The sequence below is a fragment of the Scardinius erythrophthalmus genome (genome assembly GCF_964197995.2).
Source record: "Scardinius erythrophthalmus genome assembly, chromosome: 8".
Classification (NCBI taxonomy): Eukaryota; Metazoa; Chordata; class Actinopteri; order Cypriniformes; family Leuciscidae; genus Scardinius; species Scardinius erythrophthalmus.
This window is the reverse complement of record NC_138228.1, coordinates 48553289-48573703: the sequence shown is the minus strand read 5'-3', so window position 1 is coordinate 48573703 and position 20415 is coordinate 48553289. Positions and strand designations below refer to the sequence as shown.

The 20415-nt window shown below is 48.9% G+C and overlaps 1 protein-coding gene across 2 annotated transcripts in view; it reads right to left on the bottom strand.

The window, feature by feature from the left end:
• Positions 1-19920, bottom strand: part of shank2a (SH3 and multiple ankyrin repeat domains 2a) — a 97545-nt gene extending 77625 nt beyond the window's left edge. Inside the window, exons 1-5 of one of the 2 annotated variants that reach the window (XM_081373265.1) lie at positions 19454-19920; positions 12177-12380; positions 10808-11011; positions 8094-8165; positions 7789-7897 (exon numbers count right to left, since the gene is read on the bottom strand). In XM_081373265.1, coding sequence (XP_081229391.1) covers positions 7789-7897; positions 8094-8165; positions 10808-11011; positions 12177-12374 — 583 coding nt within the window. In that variant the 5' untranslated portion in view covers positions 12375-12380; positions 19454-19920. Of the gene's footprint in view, positions 1-7788; positions 7898-8093; positions 8166-10807; positions 11012-12176; positions 13521-19453 lie in introns of those variants that run through there. The other variant, XM_081373264.1, reaches the window with a different exon arrangement.
• Positions 19921-20415: the final 495 nt, after the last annotated feature.

The window sequence follows — 20415 nt, the reverse complement described above, 5'->3', positions numbered from 1 at the left end:
CACCCACGAGCCCCAACTCGCCAGGGCCCCGGAGATATAACCGTTCAAAGTCGGGGGTCCCCGCGACCGGCGAATCGCCAGGGGGCGTCCCCGGGTCCCGCCACTCTCCCCTTCGGGCAAGGGCCCCCGTGGGACCTCCTCACCCGAATTTGAGCTCTCTGGGCCTTCGCGTTGCCGAGATACGGGCGATTTTCTCCCGCGGCCGTGACGTCATCGGCGGCCGCCATTTTGGAGCGATCCCGGTGGTTTTCGGCTAATAACTCCGCGAAACCAGCACCAAAAACGACCAAACCGGTACCGTTCTTTCCGTCCCGACGAGACGGTTCCAAAGAGCCCGGTGCCCGCCGGATCCGTTGAGATTTGGCCGAGATATTTGCGTTTTTCGCCTTCGGGGCGCTGTATCTCGGGCCCCCGGGGGCCCCTGAGGCCGTGGCCGGGCTCTTTGGAAAGGCCTCGTCCCGTTCTATAAGCGATAAAAATTTGGCGTCGATAGGACCCACCTAGGCCGAGTTACGGCCGTTTGAATCCGTTTTCACTGGGTTACCGTCCATCAAAAGTGTGTGCCCTCTAAGGTGGGCATCCAGGCCGGCCAGGGCGCTCCATACCCGGCTTGGAGCGCCTAGCCCCGCGGTCCTGGTGGTGCAAAGGGTGTGCTGCAAAACCTAAGTCCCAAAGTTTGCAGTGCACCCTGAGCTCCAGGCACCCGGGAGCTCTTCGGCCAACCCAGGGAGGGTGCTTTGTTCTCGGTCAGATGCTGCTCAGTCCCCCACCCCTGGAGCTCTGCCTGGAGCCGAGACGGTCCTAAAACGGACCATCTGGCCTATGTGGAAGAGGAGAGTGGTGGTGGTGGTGGGCTGGGTGCCCGGAGCTCTGGAAGTCCTGGAGGGAGAGGGCCTCCAGGACCAGTCCAAGCCCAGCCAGGGGCCACTCTGGCTGGGGATGAAGTCCAGGCCGAGCGGGGTGCCCGGAGCTCTGGAGGGAGAGGGCCTCCAGGACCAGGCCAAGCCCAGCCAGGGGCCACTCTGGCTGGGGACGGACAACAGAGCGAGCTGGGTGCCCGGAGCTCTGGAAGTCCTGGAGGGAGAGGGCCTCCAGGACCAGGCCAAGCCCAGCCAGGGGCCACTCTGGCTGGGGACGGACAACAGAGCGAGCTGGGTGCCCGGAGCTCTGGAAGTCCTGGAGGGAGAGGGCCTCCAGGATCAGGCCAAGCCCAGCCAGGGGCCACTCTGTCTGGGGACGGACAACAGAGCGAGCTGGGTGCCCGGAGCTCTGGAAGTCCTGGAGGGAGAGGGCCTCCAGGACCAGACCAAGCCCAGCCAGGGGCCACTCTGGCCGGGGACGGACAACAGAGCGAGCTGGGTGCCTGGAGCTCTGGAAGTCCTGGAGGGAGAGGGCCTCCAGGACCAGGCCAAGCCCAGCCAGGGGCCACTCTGGCTGGGGATGAAGTCCAGACCGAGCTGGGTGCCCGGAGCTCTGGAAGTCCTGGAGGGAGAGGGCCTCCAGGACCAGGCCAAGCCCAGCCAGGGGCCACTCTGGCCGGGGACAGACAACAGAGCGAGCTGGGTGCCTGGAGCTCTGGAAGTCCTGGAGGGAGAGGGCCTCCAGGAAGAACCCAAGCCCAGCTAGAGGGCACTGTGTCTGGGGATAAACCCTGGAGGGAGAGGGCCTCCGGGAGCAAGCCAAAATGTTGCGGTACCCGTGGTGCTCCAGGCGCTAGGGACTCCTCGGCCTTCCCCGGGGAGGGCGGCCCGTCCTGGGTCAAAGGCAGATTTAACCGCCACCATTGGAGGTCCATCTGGTGCTAAGATGGTCCTAAAACTGGCCTCCGGGGCTTTATGGAGGAGAGGAACTGTGGTGGAGGGACACACCACCCTCAACACACTGGCTTGAGTCCCCCACTCAAAGTCACTCAGTCTGGGGAAAAAAATCTAAACTGGGCCGTGCCATGGAGCTTTGGAAGTCCTGGAGGGAGAGGGCCTCCAGGTAGAAACCAAGCCCAGCCAGAGGGCACTGTGTCTGGTTATAAATCCTGGAGGGAGAGGGCCTCCAGGAGCAACCCAAGCCCAGCCAGAGGGCACTGTGTTTGGGGATAAATCCTGGAGGGAGAGGGTCTCCAGGAGCAAGCCAAAATGTTGCGGTACCCGTGGGGCTCCAGGCGCTCGGGACTCCTCGGCCTTCCCCGGGGAGGGCGGCCCGTCCTGGGTCAAAGGCAGATTTAACCGCCACCATTGGAGGTCCATCTGGAGCTAAGACGGTCCTAAAACTGGCCTCCGTGGTTTCATGGAGGAGAGGAACTGTGGTGGAGGGACACACCACCCTCAACACACTGGCTTGAGTCTCCCACTCAAAGTCACTCTGTCTGGGGATAAAATCTAAACTGGGCCATGTCATGGAGCTCTGGAAGTCCTGGAGGGAGAGGGCCTCCAGGAAGAATCCAAGCCCAGCCAGGAGGCACTCTGGCTGGGGAAGAAAGTTGAAAATTATCACTGGATTCTTAAGCGCCAGGGCAATCAAGGTAGTGACCCAAGCCAGAGAGGGTGCATTCAGGCTGGGGGCAGAGTTCAATCTCTGCCATGGTGGAGCTCTGAAAAACATTATATCTCCAGGAAAAGACAGGCCCGAGCTGTGCAGGAGCTCTGGTTCTCTGAGTCTGGCAGGTGGCGGATCTTCGTTGGGTTCTCTGCCCGGAGCTCTGGTTCTCTGAGTCGGGCGTAGGGTGGACCTAGGTGGGGGTCCGTGCCCGGGGCTCTGGTTCTCTGAGTCGGGCGTAGGGTGGACCTAGGTGGGGGTCCATGCCCGGGGCTCTGGTTCCCCGAGTCGGGCGTAGGGTGGACCTAGGTGGGGGTCCATGCACGGGGCTCTGGTTCTCCGAGGCGGCTCAAGCCGGAGAACCTCGGCCGGAGGGAACCAGAGAACCAGAGCGGCTGCCAAAACCTAAGTCGATTTTGGGTTACCAGTGGCCCGGTTCTCTGGCGGCGCGGGGTGGCTAGGTCAATAATACCCGGGCTTAAGTTTGGGACCCCCGGGTTCGCCTGGTGCTCGGGTGATGGTGGAGGCCGGGGCTGAGGGGTTTCTCTGGTTCTCTGTGTCGGGTAGAGGGTGTACCAGGGTGGGGGTCCATGCCCGGAGCTCTGGTTCTCCAAGTCGGGTAGAGGGTGGACCAGGGTGGGGGGTCCCTGCCCGGAGCTCTGGTTCTCCAAGTCGGGTAGAGGGTGGACCAGGGTGGGGGGTCCCTGTCTGGAGCTCTGGTTCTCCAAGTCGGGAGAGGGTGGACCAGGGTGGGGGGTCCCTGCCCGGAGCTCTGGTTCTCCAAGTCGGGTAGAGGGTGGACCAGGGTGGGGGGTCCCTGTCTGGAGCTCTGGTTCTCCAAGTCGGGTAGAGGGTGGACCAGGGTGGGGGGTCCCTGCCCGGAGCTCTGGTTCTCCAAGTCGGGTAGAGGGTGGACCAGGGTGGGGGGTCTCTGCCCGGAGCTCTGGTTCTCTGAGTCGGGTAGAGGGTGGACCACGGTGGGGGTCCCTGCCCGGAGCTCTGGTACTCTAAGTCGGGCAGAGGGTGGACCACGGTGGGGGTCCCTGCCCGGAGCTCTGGTACTCTAAGTCGGGCAGAGGGTGGACCACGGTGGGGGTCCCTGCCCGGAGCTCTGGTACTCTAAGTCGGGCAGAGGGTGGACCACGGTGGGGGTCCCTGCCCGGAGCTCTGGTTCTCTGAGTCGGGCAGAGGGTGGACCAGGGTGGGGGTCCCTGTCCGGAGCTCTGGTTCTCCAAGTCGGGCAGAGGGTGGACCAGGGTGGGGGGTCCTTACCTGGAGGGGTTAGAGTTAGAAAATGTCAAAGTCTAAACCCAACATCCCACCTGCAACCTATTTGACAGGGCACCTGTGCGCTCCCCGTGGACAGTGATATTTTATGCAAATTTTGCACAATTAATGGGTGAAATGTACATTAGTGTGTTGTACAGTGTCCCCTGACTGGAGTACAGTAGGTTTGACCCCAAGCAACCACTTTTTTATGAAATATGACCTTTTAATGCAATGTCCACGGACAGCGCACATGGGCTCCTTCGAATAAGTTGCAGGTGGGATGCTGGGTTTCGACTTAGACATTTTCAGCTGTTGAATCCCTGTAACCAATTGGGGATTTCAGCATATCTGCTGAAGGACAAAATTCCTTACAGGGATTTGAAAATGTCTAAGTCTAAACCCAGCATCCCACCTGCAAATTATTGGACGGAGCCCCTGTGCGCTCCCCGTGGACAGTGATATTTTATGCTAATTTTGCACAATTAATGGGTGAAATGTACATTAGTGTGTTGTACAGTGTCCCCTGACTGGTGTACAGTAGGTTTGACCCCAAGCAACCACTTTTTTTATTAAATATGACCTTTTAATGCAATGTCCACGGACAGCGCACATGGGCTCCTTCGAATAAGTTGCAGGTGGGATGCTGGGTTTCGACTTAGACATTTTCAAATCCCTGTAAGGAATTTTTTCCTTCAGCAGATATGCTGAAATCCCCAATTGGTTACAGGGATTCAACAGCTGAAAATGTCTGTCTAAACCCAGCATCCCACCTGCAACTTATTGGACGGAGCCCCTGTGCGCTCCCCGTGTACAGTGATATTTTATGCAAATTTTGCACAATTAATGGGTGAAATGTACATTAGTGTGTTGTACAGTGTCCCCTGACTGGTGTACAGTAGGTTTGACCCCAAGCAACCACTTTTTTTATTAAATATGACCTTTTAATGCAATGTCCACGGACAGCGCAAATGGCCTCCGTCGAATAAGTTGCAGGTGGGCTCCGAACTTTGAAGGGCCATATCTCGGGGACCCGGCCGGCTAGCAACACCAAACTCGGGTCAAAGTAGGGTCCCGAGGGGACCTCTCCAACGGGCCCTAGCCCGAGTCTCTAGCGCCCCCACGGTCCGAGATACGGGGCCCAACAGGAAAGGGTGCACTTGAGAAGGAAGGGTCCCAGTGGCCCGGGACTCTGGTGTCTGAGAGGGCCCCTAGGGGCCCCTCACCACCCCAAAGGACGATCCGCTGGGACACGCCCTTTTCGAGATATTGACCATTTTGTCTAAAAGTCCCTTATGTATAACCGGGTGTATCTTGGGAGTTAAGCCGAATTGGAGCTCCAAACTCCGGGCAAGAGGAAGGCCCTTAGGGCCCCTTCTGACCCCACCGTCCCCAGCTCCTGGGACCTTCCTGTTCCGAGATACGGCCACTTCCGGTCCAGCTTTGACCGGGTGTATCTTGGGAACCAAGCCGAGTTTGAGCTCCAAACTCCGGGCTTGGGGAGGGACCCAAGGGCCCCCCATGACCCCAGAGTATGGAGCCCCAAGTCGGCTTCTTTCCTGAGATACGGCCACTTCCTGTGGGACTTTGACCGGGTGTATCTTGGGAACCAAGCCGAGTTTGAGCTCCAAACTCCGGGCGTGGGGAGGGACCCATGGGCCCCCCATGACCCCAGAGTATGGAGCCCCAAGTCGGCTCCGTTCCCGAGATATGGCCACTTCCTGTGGGACTTTGACCGGGTGTATCTCGGAAAGCACGCCGACTTTGAGCTCCAAACTCCGGGCGTGGGGAGGGACCCATGGGCCCCCCATGACCCCAGAGTATGGAGCCCCAAGTCGGCTTGGTTTTGGAGTTATGCCCGGTCAAAAACAGCATCCCACCTGCAACCTATTTAGTTACAGATGGGACTTCAAAACATCCCGCCTGCAAGTTATTCGACGGAGCCCCTGTGCGCTCCCCGTGGACAGTGATATTTTATGCTAATTTTGCACAAATTAATGGGTGAAATGTACATTAGTGTGTTGTGCTGTGTCCCCTGAGGGCTGTCCAGTAGGTTTGACCACCCATAACCACTTTATTTATGATAAATGTCCTTTTAATGCAATGTCCAATTTGGACGCAAAATGCAATTTTTAGGCTGTAAGGGGGATGTTTGGGCTCTCCGTGGACAGAGGGCGTTTTCGGGATCGATCCCCGCCCCCTTGCTTCGTTTATGCTGTAAGGGGACAAAAGGGCTCTCCGTGGACGGCCCCGCCCATCCCGTGACTTCGGCCAATGGCGTGGGGCGGGTGGGCAGGAGATAGGCTGTAAGGGGGACTTTTAGGCTGTCCGTGGTCAGAGGGCGTTTTCGGGATTGATCCCCGCCCCCTGGCTGTGTATAATCTGGAAGGGGACAAAAGGGCTCTCCGTGGACAGCCCCGCCCACCCCATGACTTCGGCCAATGGCGCGGAGCCGGTAAGGGTGAATAGGCTGTAAGGGGGACGCCGATGCACTCCTTGGACGCCCACCCCCCTACTCGTTCGACGCCCGTCGAATTGCAAGCGGGTGGGACGTCGGTGAGCCACCTGGTGGCCGATGCCCGAACTGCGGTTTTGGGGAGTTAACTTCTGGCCCCTCCCATACGGCCCCTGGGGGGTCTAGAGTCTTGGGGCCACCTCTCAGGGGACCATGGGGACGGCCCCTATCGGGAAGGGGCGTCAGGGGGCCCCGCAAAAATCGCCCAGGGGGCGCTGCGCAGCGTCCACGAAGTGCGTCCCGATCTGGGTCATTTGCCGAGCGCCCTGGACCCCCTTCAAAATGACTTCCCTAAAGGGAGTCAGGTACGGGGAATGAGTCGGATGGTCTGGTACGGGGAATGTGTCGGATGGTCGGGTACGGCGAATGAGATGGTCAGGTACGGTGAATGAGATGGTCAGGTACGGGGAATGAGTCGGATGGTCAGGTACGGTGAATGAGATGGTCAGGTACGGGGAATGAGTCGGATGGTCAGGTACGGTGAATTAGATGGTCAGGTACGGCGAATGAGTCGGATGGTCAGGTACGGCGAATGAGATGGTCAGGTACAACGAATGAGTCGGATGGTCAGGTACGGCGAATGAGTCGGATGGTCAGGTACGGCGAATGAGTCGGATGGTCAGGTACGGGGAATGAGTCAGATGGTCAGGTACGGGGAATGAGTCGGATGGTCGGTACGGTGAATGAGTCGGGTACGGGGAATGAGTCGGATGGTCAGGTACGGCGAATGAGTCGGATGGTCGGGTACAGGGAATGAGTCGGATGGTCGGGTACGGCGAATGAGTCGGATGGTCAGGTACGGCGAATGAGTCGGATTGTCAGGTACGGGGAATGAGTCGGATGGTCAGGTACGGCGAATGAGTCGGATGGTCGGGTACGGGGAATGAGTCGGGTACGGGGAATGAGCCGGATGGTCAAGTACGGGGAATGAGTCGGATGGTCAGGTACGGGGAATGAGTCGGATGGTCAGGTACGGCGAATGAGTCGGATGGTCGGGTACGGGGAATGAGTCGGGTACGGGGAATGAGTCGGATGGTCAGGTAAGGGGAATGAGTCGGATGGTCGAGTACGGCGAATGAGTCGGATGGTCAGGTACGGCGAATGAGTCGGATGGTCAGGTACGGCGAATGAGTCGGATGGTCAGGTACGGGGAATGAGTCGGATGGTCAGGTACGGCGAATGAGTCGGATGGTCAGGTACGGCGAATGAGTCGGATGGTCAGGTACGGGGAATGAGTCGGATGGTCAGGTACGGCGAATGAGTCGGATGGTCAGGTACGGGGAATGAGTCGGATGGTCAGGTACGGGGAATGAGTCGGATGGTCAGGTACGGGGAATGAGTCGGATGGTCAGGTACGGGGAATGAGTCGGATGGTCAGGTACGGGGAATGAGTCGGATGGTCAGGTATGGGGAATGAGTCGGATGGTCAGGTACGGTGATCTCAGACTCAGACTCATGTGTTTCTGCTCCTCCAGTACCTCCTGTCTCTGTGTCCTGGTAGTTTGGGTCAAGTCCTCTGTCTAGCATTCTGGAGAACTTGTCTAGCTCATGATGCTGGATGTAATCCATGAACTTCCTCAAGCTGGCCTGGAGAGAGACAATAAGACAAAAAATAAAGCCATTAGAAACATAAATGCTCGCAGAAATGCATCAACACCTCATATCAGATACATTACTTAAAGTGAGAGTTTTTAATCAGTCTGATGTACGATGAATCACATGTGTCTGTCAGGATGGAGAAAACTCTCCAGATCCACTGGATCTTATGCGTCTTTGCACTCACCTTCATGTGAAGTCTGGCGATCTGCTTCTCATCCACACTGGACTGATTGTACAGCCTGGTTTTGTAGCGAAACTGCAGGAACAAAGAAGCTTCTAAGGGTTTCATCGCAGCAATTGCATGATAACATATTTATAAACCCTCAGAATAAAAACATTCACGCTCTTAAGATGTGTGTGCTGTAGTCTGAAGTGATCGTGCTGTTGGAAGTTCTGCTAATGCATTTTATGATGATGATGCTAAATGTTAATTTATGCATAAAGTATCAAACATGTAGTTATTCATGCATGAATCCATATGACTTCAGTCGTAGTTAAAGTTAACTCTTCATTGCTATATGATGATTATTTCAGTCCTTCACTAATCATTAGTTCATGTTGAAAAAAATATACATTCAGGTAGTATTATAAAGTAGGGCTGCACGATTAATCACAATGAAACCGCACGCGATTTGGCAAAGGCTGTGATTATTTTCTGCTCAGCTTGTCAGTGCAGCGTCTGATCGGTAGTAAATGCTCCATCTGAACACCAGACACTCACACACACCACATATCCCTCTGAACACTAGAAACTCACACCTACACACACACCACATATCCCTCTGAACACTAGAAACTCACATCTACACACACACCACATATCCCTCTGAACATCAGAGGGCGTCTCACACACACACACACAGACCACATACCCCTCTGAACACCAGAGGGGGTCTCACACTCACACACACACACACACACACACACACACACACACACACACACACACCACATATCCCTCTGAACACCAGAGGGCGTCTCTCTCTCACACACACACACACACACACACACACACACACACACACACACACACACACACCACATATCCCTCTGTCAAGTCATCTTCATTTATATAGCGCTTTTAACCATGTAGATTGTTCCAAAGCGGCTTTACAGAGATACAAGGATAGTTTTAAGTAACAGATTGTTTTGGCTTTATAGCAGTTCTTGAATAAAGTTATTTTCCAGCTAAAGTTAATTTGATTGATTCACTTCCATCGCAACGATCATTAGTTATTAACTTAGGGGCCGCTAACACGACACCGTTCTGACAGGAAACTCTACACAGACTTTAAGCGTGAAACCTGTGAGAACGTTGAAGGCGTGCACATGCGTATTATGAGTTCAGTCTATAGGTATGTGCGTTTGAATATATGTGCGCAGGTTTGTAATTCCCTACAACAAACTACTTGTCTGGCCTTAACATTTTTGAAACAGAATTTTATCACTTCGTGGTAGATGTGCACAACATTTTTTGTAACAACGTGCGCGGCGCCGCATCTGAAGATGAACGACTTCGAGCCGAATCTGGCCGAGCTCAAACTTCTCACCACACCGGCACCCAGTTTGCACGTCTAAATGAGTTGCTCACATTTAAAAAATGAGCATACAATAGCATAAAAAGTATTTTTAATGAACATAAAGGTCCATGTTTAATAAAAATGTTCACGAAACTTAATGAAATGTTTAGTGAAATTAGAAAATATGTAAGAGATTGTTAATTTAGTTATATTGTATACACATTCTCATATCCATATATTTTGTTTTATTGTCACAAGTAATAATCTCAGGGTTTACACTGGGTTTTACACGATTCTTTTTGTAGTGTGGTATTGGTGATGGTGTACTAAAATAAACATTGTCACGTGTGCATAGCTTCTTCTCACCGCTGATTCCTGATGGTTTAGAGGACAATTACTCGAGTCGCCCCCTATCGTTTCAAAGAATAGTACAACGGCGAGCTCGTCAAGTATAAACGCCTCGTCCGTTTGAATCCCGATCGGGCATCACACTATCAGTAGCTGAATAAACAGAAGATTGAAACGCTTTGATTAAACATGACTAATAAACACACGACTGCCTTATTCTGTGTCAGAAGCTCATCATCTCACAGAAGGAGGAGCTCAACTGTCAATATGAAGTGAGTTTGGAGTAAAACCGTGTTATTAATTGTCGTCTTTTGTTGGACAAGAGGTTCATTAATCCTTGTAATGTTTGGAAAGATGTTTGACGCGTGTTGCTTTTTCAAATGCATGTTATAAGTGACTCAAACTCACAGTGCTTTCAGAGTGAGCAGCGTTTACTGAGCCGATCATCAATGACAAGCTGCGCATAACATATAATCACAGCCTTTGCAATTTCATAATCGCGATTAACCAAAACGGTTTAACTGCGATTTCATGTAAATTACGATTAATCGTGCAGCCCTATTATTTCACGAGTTCACACTTACAAATCAGATCAGAGTAAAGTAGTATGCGTATTTGGCGTGCTGTCCGAGGTGAGGCTCAGAACTCTGTATTTTGGCCCGAGCCCAGAGTACTCCCCCGTACTTCTGGTTAGGAAAGTAACCAGGCGAGTGAAGACAGGGTGGTGGAGGGATGCTGAAAACTGTAGAGGAACATTGGCAAGTCGACTGTGTATATATATAGGCCTCCTCTCATTTTGCTGATTGGGTAGACATGTTGATTACTGATTGTTGAAAGCTGGTTGGAATGACATGATGATTGGAATGACGTGATGATTGGAATGACGTGATGATTGGAATGACGTGATGATTGGAATGACGTGATGATTGAATAGATAATTTGAATGTGTTCCCTCCGAACTTTGTTAATAAAACATCATAAAGTGCCCCCGCTTCTCTGACACCCTGCCGGCTGCTGAATCGGCCTGTACCTCCAGTAACGGGAAGCCCTCGCCGGCCGGTAGTGGATGTTCCCCGATCAGACTCTCCTCATCCAGGAATTCCCCGTCTCTGCCGTCGTTGGCCGGATGGAAGAGGCCATAATTCAGAACATCCTTCAGATTCTGACTCAAAGTGCACAGGATCCGCTGTTTAGCAGCCCACACAGTGTCACCGGGGATAAACCTTATGCTTTCCTGTCGAAGTAAGTCGTTAAAGACACCATGAAATCAAAAGTAATTATGCTTTCTTTATGGAATATTGCAATTTATTATAAATGATTTCTTGGTGCACATCATTATTGTGATAATAATCTTGAATCAGAATAACAGCGGCATCTCTTCTTTTCTCTGATTACGAGGGTGGGGCAACCTATGATGTCACAAGCAAAATAATTTGCATATGCCCGCCTCCAGAGCAAGGCATCAACGACTATTTATACATCATCGCACCATAGACTCCGCCCACTGGCGTTCAGTATCTTAACGTCGGACATTGACCTACACTTGACGTAAGCGTCGCGTCAAAACAAAACAGAAGCCATTATAATGACTGATGCTGATACACTAATACAGGTGTATGTTCAGTCTGTCAACAACAGGACAAATGAAAGAGTGAAAGAACGCTCACTTTGATCGTCCAGTTTAAACAGCTGATTTGAGCCTCTGTACAGACTTAGCCAATCATAACAGTGGGCGTTTACTGACAAGTGTGTGTGTGTGTGTGTGTGTGTGTGTGTGTGTGTGTATACCAACTAAAATATATTTTGGGGACAAATTTGTATCCAGAAGAGACCAAAACCTGACAAAATCTCCAAAAACCTCCTTTAGGGATGTCCTCATTTGTAAATCTGGTATAAAAATAAAGTAATTAAAGATTTTTAAATGTAAAAATGCAGAAAGTTTTGTGTAATGGGTAGGTTTAGGGGTAGAGTTAGTGTGTGTGTGTAATGGGTAGGTTTCGGGGTAGAGTTAGTGTGTGTGTGTTTAATGGGTAGGTTTAGGGTCGGGTTAGTGTAAGGAGAGAGAATATACACTTTGTACTGTATAAAAATAGTAAACGTGTGTGTGTGTGTGTGTGTGTGTGTGTGTGTGTGTGTGTGTGCGTGTGTGTGTGTGTGTCTGTGTGTGTGTAATTTTTTTATTTTTTTTTATTAACATCATAAGTGAACCTCAAGAAACGTATTAAAGTAAAAAAAAAAAAAAAATGTCATGACCCCTTTAAGAAAATGTTTATCCATATGACATTCAAAATGTTTGATCACTCAGCCCTCATGTTTTACTCATTCACTCAAAGAAATATTCATCACATATAAACCCCAATGAGAGCCGTGAAGATTAACAAACACACACACACACTCACCGTTTGCTGCAGGTCTGGGATGAACACCGTCATGGTGAGCGAGTTGTTCTGGGTGTGTGTCGTGAGACCGCCGGGTCGTTCTGCTCGTACGGTCTCATAGACGGCCTCCTCTCTGGAACTGTGTGAACTGGAGTCCTGAGAAGAGTCTGAGAAACTCTGGGCCATCTCTTCCTCGCTGGATGTCGGGCTCCTCGGCATATTCAGCTGACAAACACACACACACACACACACACACACACACACACACACACACACACACACACACACACACACACACACACACGCAACAGCAACAGCAACAGCAACAACAACAGCATTTGAGATATCCCTGATTCTCAGTGCTTGTTGCCAGTCAATTAAAAAAGCACCCTCTACAGAAGCATTTTTATGAAATTGAAATTGTGTGTAATGCATAACAGTGACTGTATTTTAGGGGTGGGAGTGGTCTAACAGTGGTCTGGTTAGATCTAGCGAATGCCTATGGAGCTGTCCCACACAATCTCATCCAGCTCGGACTTGACCATTACCACATCCCATTTGCTATTCAAGAAGTGATCACCAGCTATCTAGGAGGGATCAAACTGAGATTTACATCATCCCAGTGGACAACCAATTGGCAGGATTTCCAGAAGGGAATCCCAACGGGATGCCCCATCTCCCCAATCCTCTTTATCATGGGCATAAACCTTCTAATAACAGCAGCAGGAGGCATAACCCGCGGCCCCGTCCTGGAGTCAGGCATCATTCATCCGATTCTGCAGGGTTTCATGGACGACCTAAAAATAACAACTGTGACGCATGTCCAAGCGAGATGATTACTGGAACCCTGGACAACGCAGCTTCTTGGGCGAGGTTGTCATTCAAGGCCAGGAAGTCCAGAAGGCTGGTGCTCAGGAAGGGCAGAGTCACAAGTAAGTTTGGACTCCAAGTTCAAGGCGAGGTCATTTACAGTTTTTTTGGATTGCTTACACACTAAAATTAAAAGTAGTACACTATTAGCAAAACCTTACACTCAAGAAGCAAAACATCAGCCCATATTTGCACAACTATAAGCACATTGTCAACCTCACACTTGTTGCAAAACTCTACACACAGTGATTTGCAAAACACTAAACACACTTAACATACATTACACACAAAAATCTATCATGAAGTCACTTCCTTGCAATACCAAAGCACTGACTGTCAAATTACCGCACCGTCCAACCAATTGGTTCAACACAGTCATCAGGTGTGCAAACACTTGTTTGCTTAATTGTAGACACACCAATCAGGTGTATAAGCACTATAAAAAGCAGCAGGTGAGTTCATCAGTCTTCAAGCACAATGGAAAGAGTCAGAGAAAGAGTAAGACGAGGAGGAGAACGAGGAGGAGAACGAGGAGGACAACGAGGACAACGAGGAGGAGGAGGAGGAGGAGGAGGAGGAGGAGGAGGAGGAGGAGGAGGAGGAGGAGGAGGAAGAGGAGGAAGAGGAGGAAGAGGAGGAGGAGGAGGAGGAGGAGGAGGAGGAGGAGGAGGAGGAGGAGGAGGAGGAAGAGGAGGAAGAGGAATCAACAGAGGAGGAATCAACAGAGGAAGAGGAAGAGATGGAGGCCATGCTGGAGGTAGAGGAAGAGGAAGAGGAAGAGGAAGACAAGAAGGTGCTCAAAGAGGACCGAATCTGACAAATGAGATCCGCGCAACACTGGTTGACCACGTTGTCAACCACGGCCTGACGCTGAGGGAGGCTGGACTGCGAGTACAGCCAAATCTAAGCCGATACACAGTGGCAAGTGTGATAAGAACATTTCGACTGGAAAATAGGTATTTGTACTGTATTCTATGCACTCAGCAATTCTGTTACCTTTTCCTGTGAAATTACTGTACTATTGTATGCTGTTTTTTTTTTTTCTACATAGGATTGAGGGTCAGGAACGACAAGGGGGAAGGCCTCCTATGTTCACAGAACAGCAAGAGAGGGAGATAGTAAACATGGTTTTGGCCAACAATGCTATAACACTCAATCAGCTCCAAGCTAACATTGTCAATAACCACGCCACTTTCAACGATATCCATCAGGTCTCAACATCAACACTGGCACGCATCCTAAAAAAAAACCATATTCAAATGAAGCAAATTTATCGAGTGCCTTTCGAGCGCAATTCTGAAAGGGTGAAACGACTGCGGCATGATTATGCAGAGGTATGTATTCACTTTAGCAGTGTGATCTTGCATACTGTCTCATAATCTTTTACTGTACTGTAATATGTATACTAGATCTACACTGAACTACACAATTTTGCCTGACACTGTTCTTCAGAGAGTTTTACGAATGGATGGAGAAGAGATCCAGCATGAGTTCATTTACGTAGATGAGGCTGGGTTCAACCTGACGAGAACACGAAGGAGGGGAAGAAACATCATTGGCCACAGGGCTATAGTCAATGTCCCAGGGCAACGTGGGGGTAATATAACACTCTGTGCAGCCATTACACAGAATGGGGTCCTCCACCGCCATGCCCATATGGGCCCTTACAACACAGCACTCATACTTACATTCTTGGACCAATTGCACAACATAACAGCAGCAAATCAAATCAATCATATGCAATACATTGTTGTCTGGGACAATGTGTCTTTCCACCGCTCTGCTCTGGTTCAGAACTGGTTTCAGCAACATCCACATTTCACCGTCCTATATCTTCCACCATACTCTCCATTCCTCAACCCTATAGAAGAGTTTTTCTCGGCATGGCGGTGGAAGGTATATGATCTCCGTCTCCAGGCTGAGGTACCCCTCATCCAAGCCATGGAGGAGGCCTGTGACCAGATGGAGGTAGTAGCAATGCAAGGATGGATTCGTCATTCAAGACGTTTCTTTCCAAGGTGTCTTGCTAATGACAACATTGCCTGCGATGTTGATGAAATTCTCTGGCCAGATCCAGCTAGGCGAAGAGACAATGTCTAGTTTTATTTATTTTTTTTACAGTAAACTTACAGTACAATACGTAAAGTGACATTTTGTTACAGTATTATGAATCTCCATGTCAACATTTTGGGCGTGTTGAGAAATAAATGAGTTTCTTCAGTCTGCAACATTGGTCTTGTGTAGTGTTTGGTGAATTTACATTATATTTGTACTTTGTTGATGGTAGCCTACTCTAATCATAGGGAAGTAGAAGTGCTAAAAGTGTTTTAGGTTTATCACAGCAGAGTGTAACTCGTGCAAACAGAGTATAGTAATGTGAAACGTGTGTGTTTCATATGGTAACAAAGTGTGGTTTTTAAACAGAAGTGTATAGTTTTTACAAGAGTGTTTAATTATGCAAAGGATCTGTAGTGTTTTGCTAATTGGGTGTGTGGTTGTGCTAATTGTGTGTAGTGTTTTGAAAACACGGGCCCTGTTTTGAAAATTGTGCTTAAGCAATCCAAAAAAACTGTAATCCATTGAGGACAGCCCCATAAAGTGCTTGGGAAAGTGGTTCAATGCATCATTGAAAGAGGGTGGAAATGTTTCAGACGCTGTGAAGCAAACCGAAGAATGGTTGAAGAAGATCGACAGGTCCGGATTTAAAACCTGGATGTACCAGCACGGCCTTCTGCCCTGGCTTATTTGGCTCCTCACATTCTATTAGTTCCCCATAACAGTTGAAGAAGGCATCGTGGGGAAAACCAACAAGCACCTGCGGAGATGGATGGCAAAATGCAGAGTCGCACTATGTCTGAGAGATTCCAAAGATGTCCGGATAAAGCAAGCAGGCATCATAACAAGATCAGACCGTAAATGGGCAGTCAGCTCAACAAGCAGAAAGCTCACTGAAGTTGTGTGACATCATTGGCAATCCCTGCATAGGACGCCAAGGCCTGGGGTTGACACATTTCCAACAGTTAGGGAATGCAAGCACAAAGATTAAGCGAGGCATGGTCCAGTCAGAAATCCGAGCTCAAGAGAAACAGAGGCATTTGTCCAGAGCAGTGGAACAAGCATCCCAAGGAGCGTGGACAAAATGTGATCTGTCCAAGCGTAAGATCACAAGGGCAGAGTTGTGGAGACTGGAGACTGGAGTCCGTGTACGACACCCTTCCTTCACTGTCTCACTTGCACACATGGGGGTTAAGGGACGACCCGTACAGACGAGAGGAAAAGTATCACCTTCATCAAGGAGGGAACCAGACCCTTCGCAGCCAGGGCATCAGCAAACCCAATCTGCTGCAAGCCACAAGCTCTTGGGAAGTGAGAGTCGACGTTGGAAGGAGGATGCGATTTCCGGAAGTGGTCCACACAGCTCTTCGCCCAGACATCATCCTGTGGTCAGTAAAATCATCCTAATCGAGCTGACCGTGCCATGGGAGGAGGGCTGTGAGGAGGCACATGAGAGGAAGGCCTTGAAATATCAGCCTTTAATCCAGGAGTGCAAAGACAAGGGATGCCAGGCATGGCTGTTCCCTGTGGAAGTGCAGAGGCATTCCTGCCAAGTCAGCATGGCGGCTGTTGTCAGCTTTAGGTATGGACGAGAAGAGCAAAAAGCACGCTACTTGTAAGATGGGAGAGGAGGCTGAACGAGCTTTATGCTGGATATGGAGTAAGAGAGAGGAAGACAGCTGGAAGCCAGGATCAGATGGGCAGTGATTTGGCCACCCTTGCCGACCCACCAACTGGAGAGTGTAGTGGTTAAGGGTTGAAACACTCAAGGAAGGTTGGGTTCCACCTGATGATATCTGCTTCTTGCTGAAAGCTACGGTCACCTTAAGGGTAATCGATGAAAGCACCCAACAGATGTATTCCACAATTGATTTCCTTTTTCAAACACAACATCTCAAAAATGCCACAGTAATTCATCAGAGCCTCACACACACTCCTCACATGTGCAAACACTCATCGCTTTACTGAACACCAACCAATCATGGCTTTAGAATAGGCCTATAAATAGGCCAAAAGTCAAGTTATAGGTTTTTCGGGCTGTGTAATACCGGATTCACAACCACAAATGCTTACAGTAAAAAAATAAATAGTTTGGTTTCAATTTTGCTTTCATGTTTACTGTTAATTTTTCAGCATCTCTCTGCCAGATACTTTCAATCTTCAATCAATCAATCAAATTTTATTTATATAGCGCCTTACAACAACCTGAAAGGTGCCCAGGGCGCTTTCCAATATAAAAACAAGAAACACAGCAGACAGCAATAAATAAAAGCACAAATATACATAAAAACAGCAATCGAGTCAGTGGCTACATATCGAAAGCTTGTCTAAAAAGATGTGTCTTCAATTTCGATTTAAAAACACACAACTCAGTGATGCTTCGCAGCTGTCCTGGAAGTGCGTTCCACAGCTTTGGGCCCTGAACGGCAAATGACCGGCCTCCAAACTTTTTGTACTTGAACTTGGGTGTGACCAGCCTGGTGTGTTCAGAGGAGCGCAGAGTTCTGGCTGGTTGGTGGACCATTACCAATTCCGTAAGGTAAACAGGGGCCAGACCATTGATGGCCTTAAACACAAACATCAGGATCTTAAACTCCACCATGAACCGCACTGGGAGCCAGTGGAGAGAGCGGAGGACTGGGCTGATATGAGAGCGTTTTGAGGTATTGGAGAGGAGACGTGCTGCAGCGTTTTGTACCAGTTGAAGCCGATTGAGGTGTGATTGATTTAGTCCAGTATAGAGGGCATTACAGTAGTCAATCCGCGAGCTGATGAAGGCATGGACAGCTTTTTCAAGGTCAGCTCGGGACAGGAATGGTTTGACCTTACTGAGTAGCCTTAGCTGGTAAAAGCTTGCTTTAACAACTGCACTTATCTGTTTTCCAAAAATCATACCACTGTCAAAAATAACACCCAGGTTGCGCACTGTCATATCAAACCGAGGTGTTGGAGGACCAAAACTGGGGGAACTGTTGGGTGAGTCCGGGGTGAACAAGATGTACTCAGTCTTTTCTTCATTCAGGTGAAGGAAATTCTGAGAAAGCCATTGTCTGACATTGTGAATACAGTTATGAAGAGGATCCAGTGCAGAACGGTTACTCAGAACCACGGGAAGGTAGATCTGAAGATCGTCTGCATAAAAGTGAAAACGGACATTGTAATTGGAGATGAGTTGACCAAGTGGCAGCATATAGAGTGAAAACAGTATAGGACCCAGAATGGATCCTTGAGGGACACCAGATGACAGAGGAGCGGCTGAAGAGGAGAAGTCATTAAGCATAACTGAAAAGGTTCTGTTTGTGAGGTATGATGAAAACCATTTGAGAACCATGCCCTGCAATCTTGTACAGAAATAGGAGCTCATGAAAGAAGAGCTTTAGGTTTTTAATAACTGTGTGTGTAAATGATACATCCAAAAATATAATATTATGGCAAAAGTGCTTGCAACTTAAGACAAATGTTTGCTTTTGAGATGTGTGTGATATTCTGAATGCAGTGCTTCATTTTGCAAGAGATGTGAGGCATTTTGCATTCTGTGTGCAATTCTTGGATTTGTGTGGAAGTTTTAAAAAAAAGAGGCAAAGTTTTGAAAATGTGAGTAAGCAGGTGAAAAAAACTGTAATTGGTCATTGGGGTATTTTGATTGGTTTTTGTTACGCAGATCTGGCAACCCTGGTCTCTTCCATGCAGTTTCTGCTAAAGGTTGCAGAATATAGGACACGACACAGTGGACCGCTTCCAAATAAAGAGTTTCTAATTGGAGCTGTGCAGCAGATCTTCTGCACTCTTTCTCATGTAGTCCTTTCATCTCAGTACACACACACACACACATACACACACACACTCATGCCATCATAACACAGATGCTCATGAGTCGATCATACAGTCATAGAGTTCAAGAGCTGAACACATGACATGTGATGTGCTGTCCGTAACTGAAAGCTTGATCTTGGATTGAGATGCTCTCAGATTCGCCTTCTGAGGGAAGCAATGCATACAACTATAGTCTATACTATACTATACTATACATATAAACATGCAGGCTGAAAGAAGAAGATGAGGAGGATCAGATGTTATAATGAAATGCACTGATAATAATAATCTCCTCCTGAACTTGATACACACCCATGTGCTCTTTAGAAGATGTAAGACAACCTCTAGTAAACAGTGTCAACCATAAACAGGTCCTGATCTGTCAAACACATCTCTGGCACAAATACTGCTACAATTTTCCACGTTAGGCAATCAATTATAGCCTAGTATCAGCCAAGAGTGTTTCAACGATTGATCACAATTCAGGTTGTATTCTTTATCATTAACATTAACAATGAACCACATTAAATGCAACGATGAAAAACATTTGTTCAGTTTACCTGGAAATCTTCAATGCTCCTTTCAGTCTGTGTGTTTTAAGCCACAGAAAGCACTGAAGAGGAGAAGATGCTCTTCATCAGCCACCGATTCCAGAGTGAGTCCTGATTAATGTCTCTCAAATCACTTGAACAGAGCATCTGACCAATGCTTTCCTCCAGTGTTCAGTAGAAAAGGCTCATGCCAGTGAAGTTCTCAGAGAATCTGAGATGTGTGAGAAGTAGGTGAGATCCTATTAAAATAAATGAAATCCAGAGTTGCTGCGATTGAGTTCGGCCCCTGGTGACGCTGTGCTGCGGATCATCTGAGGTGAGTGTGTGTAGGTCATTCCAATAACAATAAGAGCCACGTTTAAGACTTAAAGGGAAAGCATTTGTGAGAATGACCGACTCATGACATGCGGTTACTGCCAGATAAAGATATACTGATATATTTCTCATAAAGCAGGAGCACAGAAAATCATTTCAGGCCTGAAGTCACACACACAGTGACACTGGAATTTGCCAACATATCCTGAAGCTCTGAAATTTGACTTCAAATATCTTTGACATGTCATTACCCATAACATAATCGAGCTGATGTTGCAATGATATTTCTCAAAATACATTCTAATGCTTGTCAAAACATGCAAAAGATAGACGTATGATCAGACTGAAGCACAGGCTTGAAATAACAGCTTTAAAATGACATGTCTGATCTAACCCCTCCTTCAAGGCAAAAGCTGGATTTACTTCTGTTCATTCTTTCTGTTCATTCTTCAGTTTTAAGGATGTATGATTCAATTTACTGTAATAAAATTACAACTTGCTTTGCACTCCCAAAACAGTAAAAAAAACAACCACAAAAAAAAGTCAAAATGTAATGGATAAATGAAAGGCATTGTGCGTTAAGTAATTAATGATTTTACAAAAAGATTTTTATAGTTCAAAACACAGTCACTTCTAAAGTGGTTAATGCAACACAG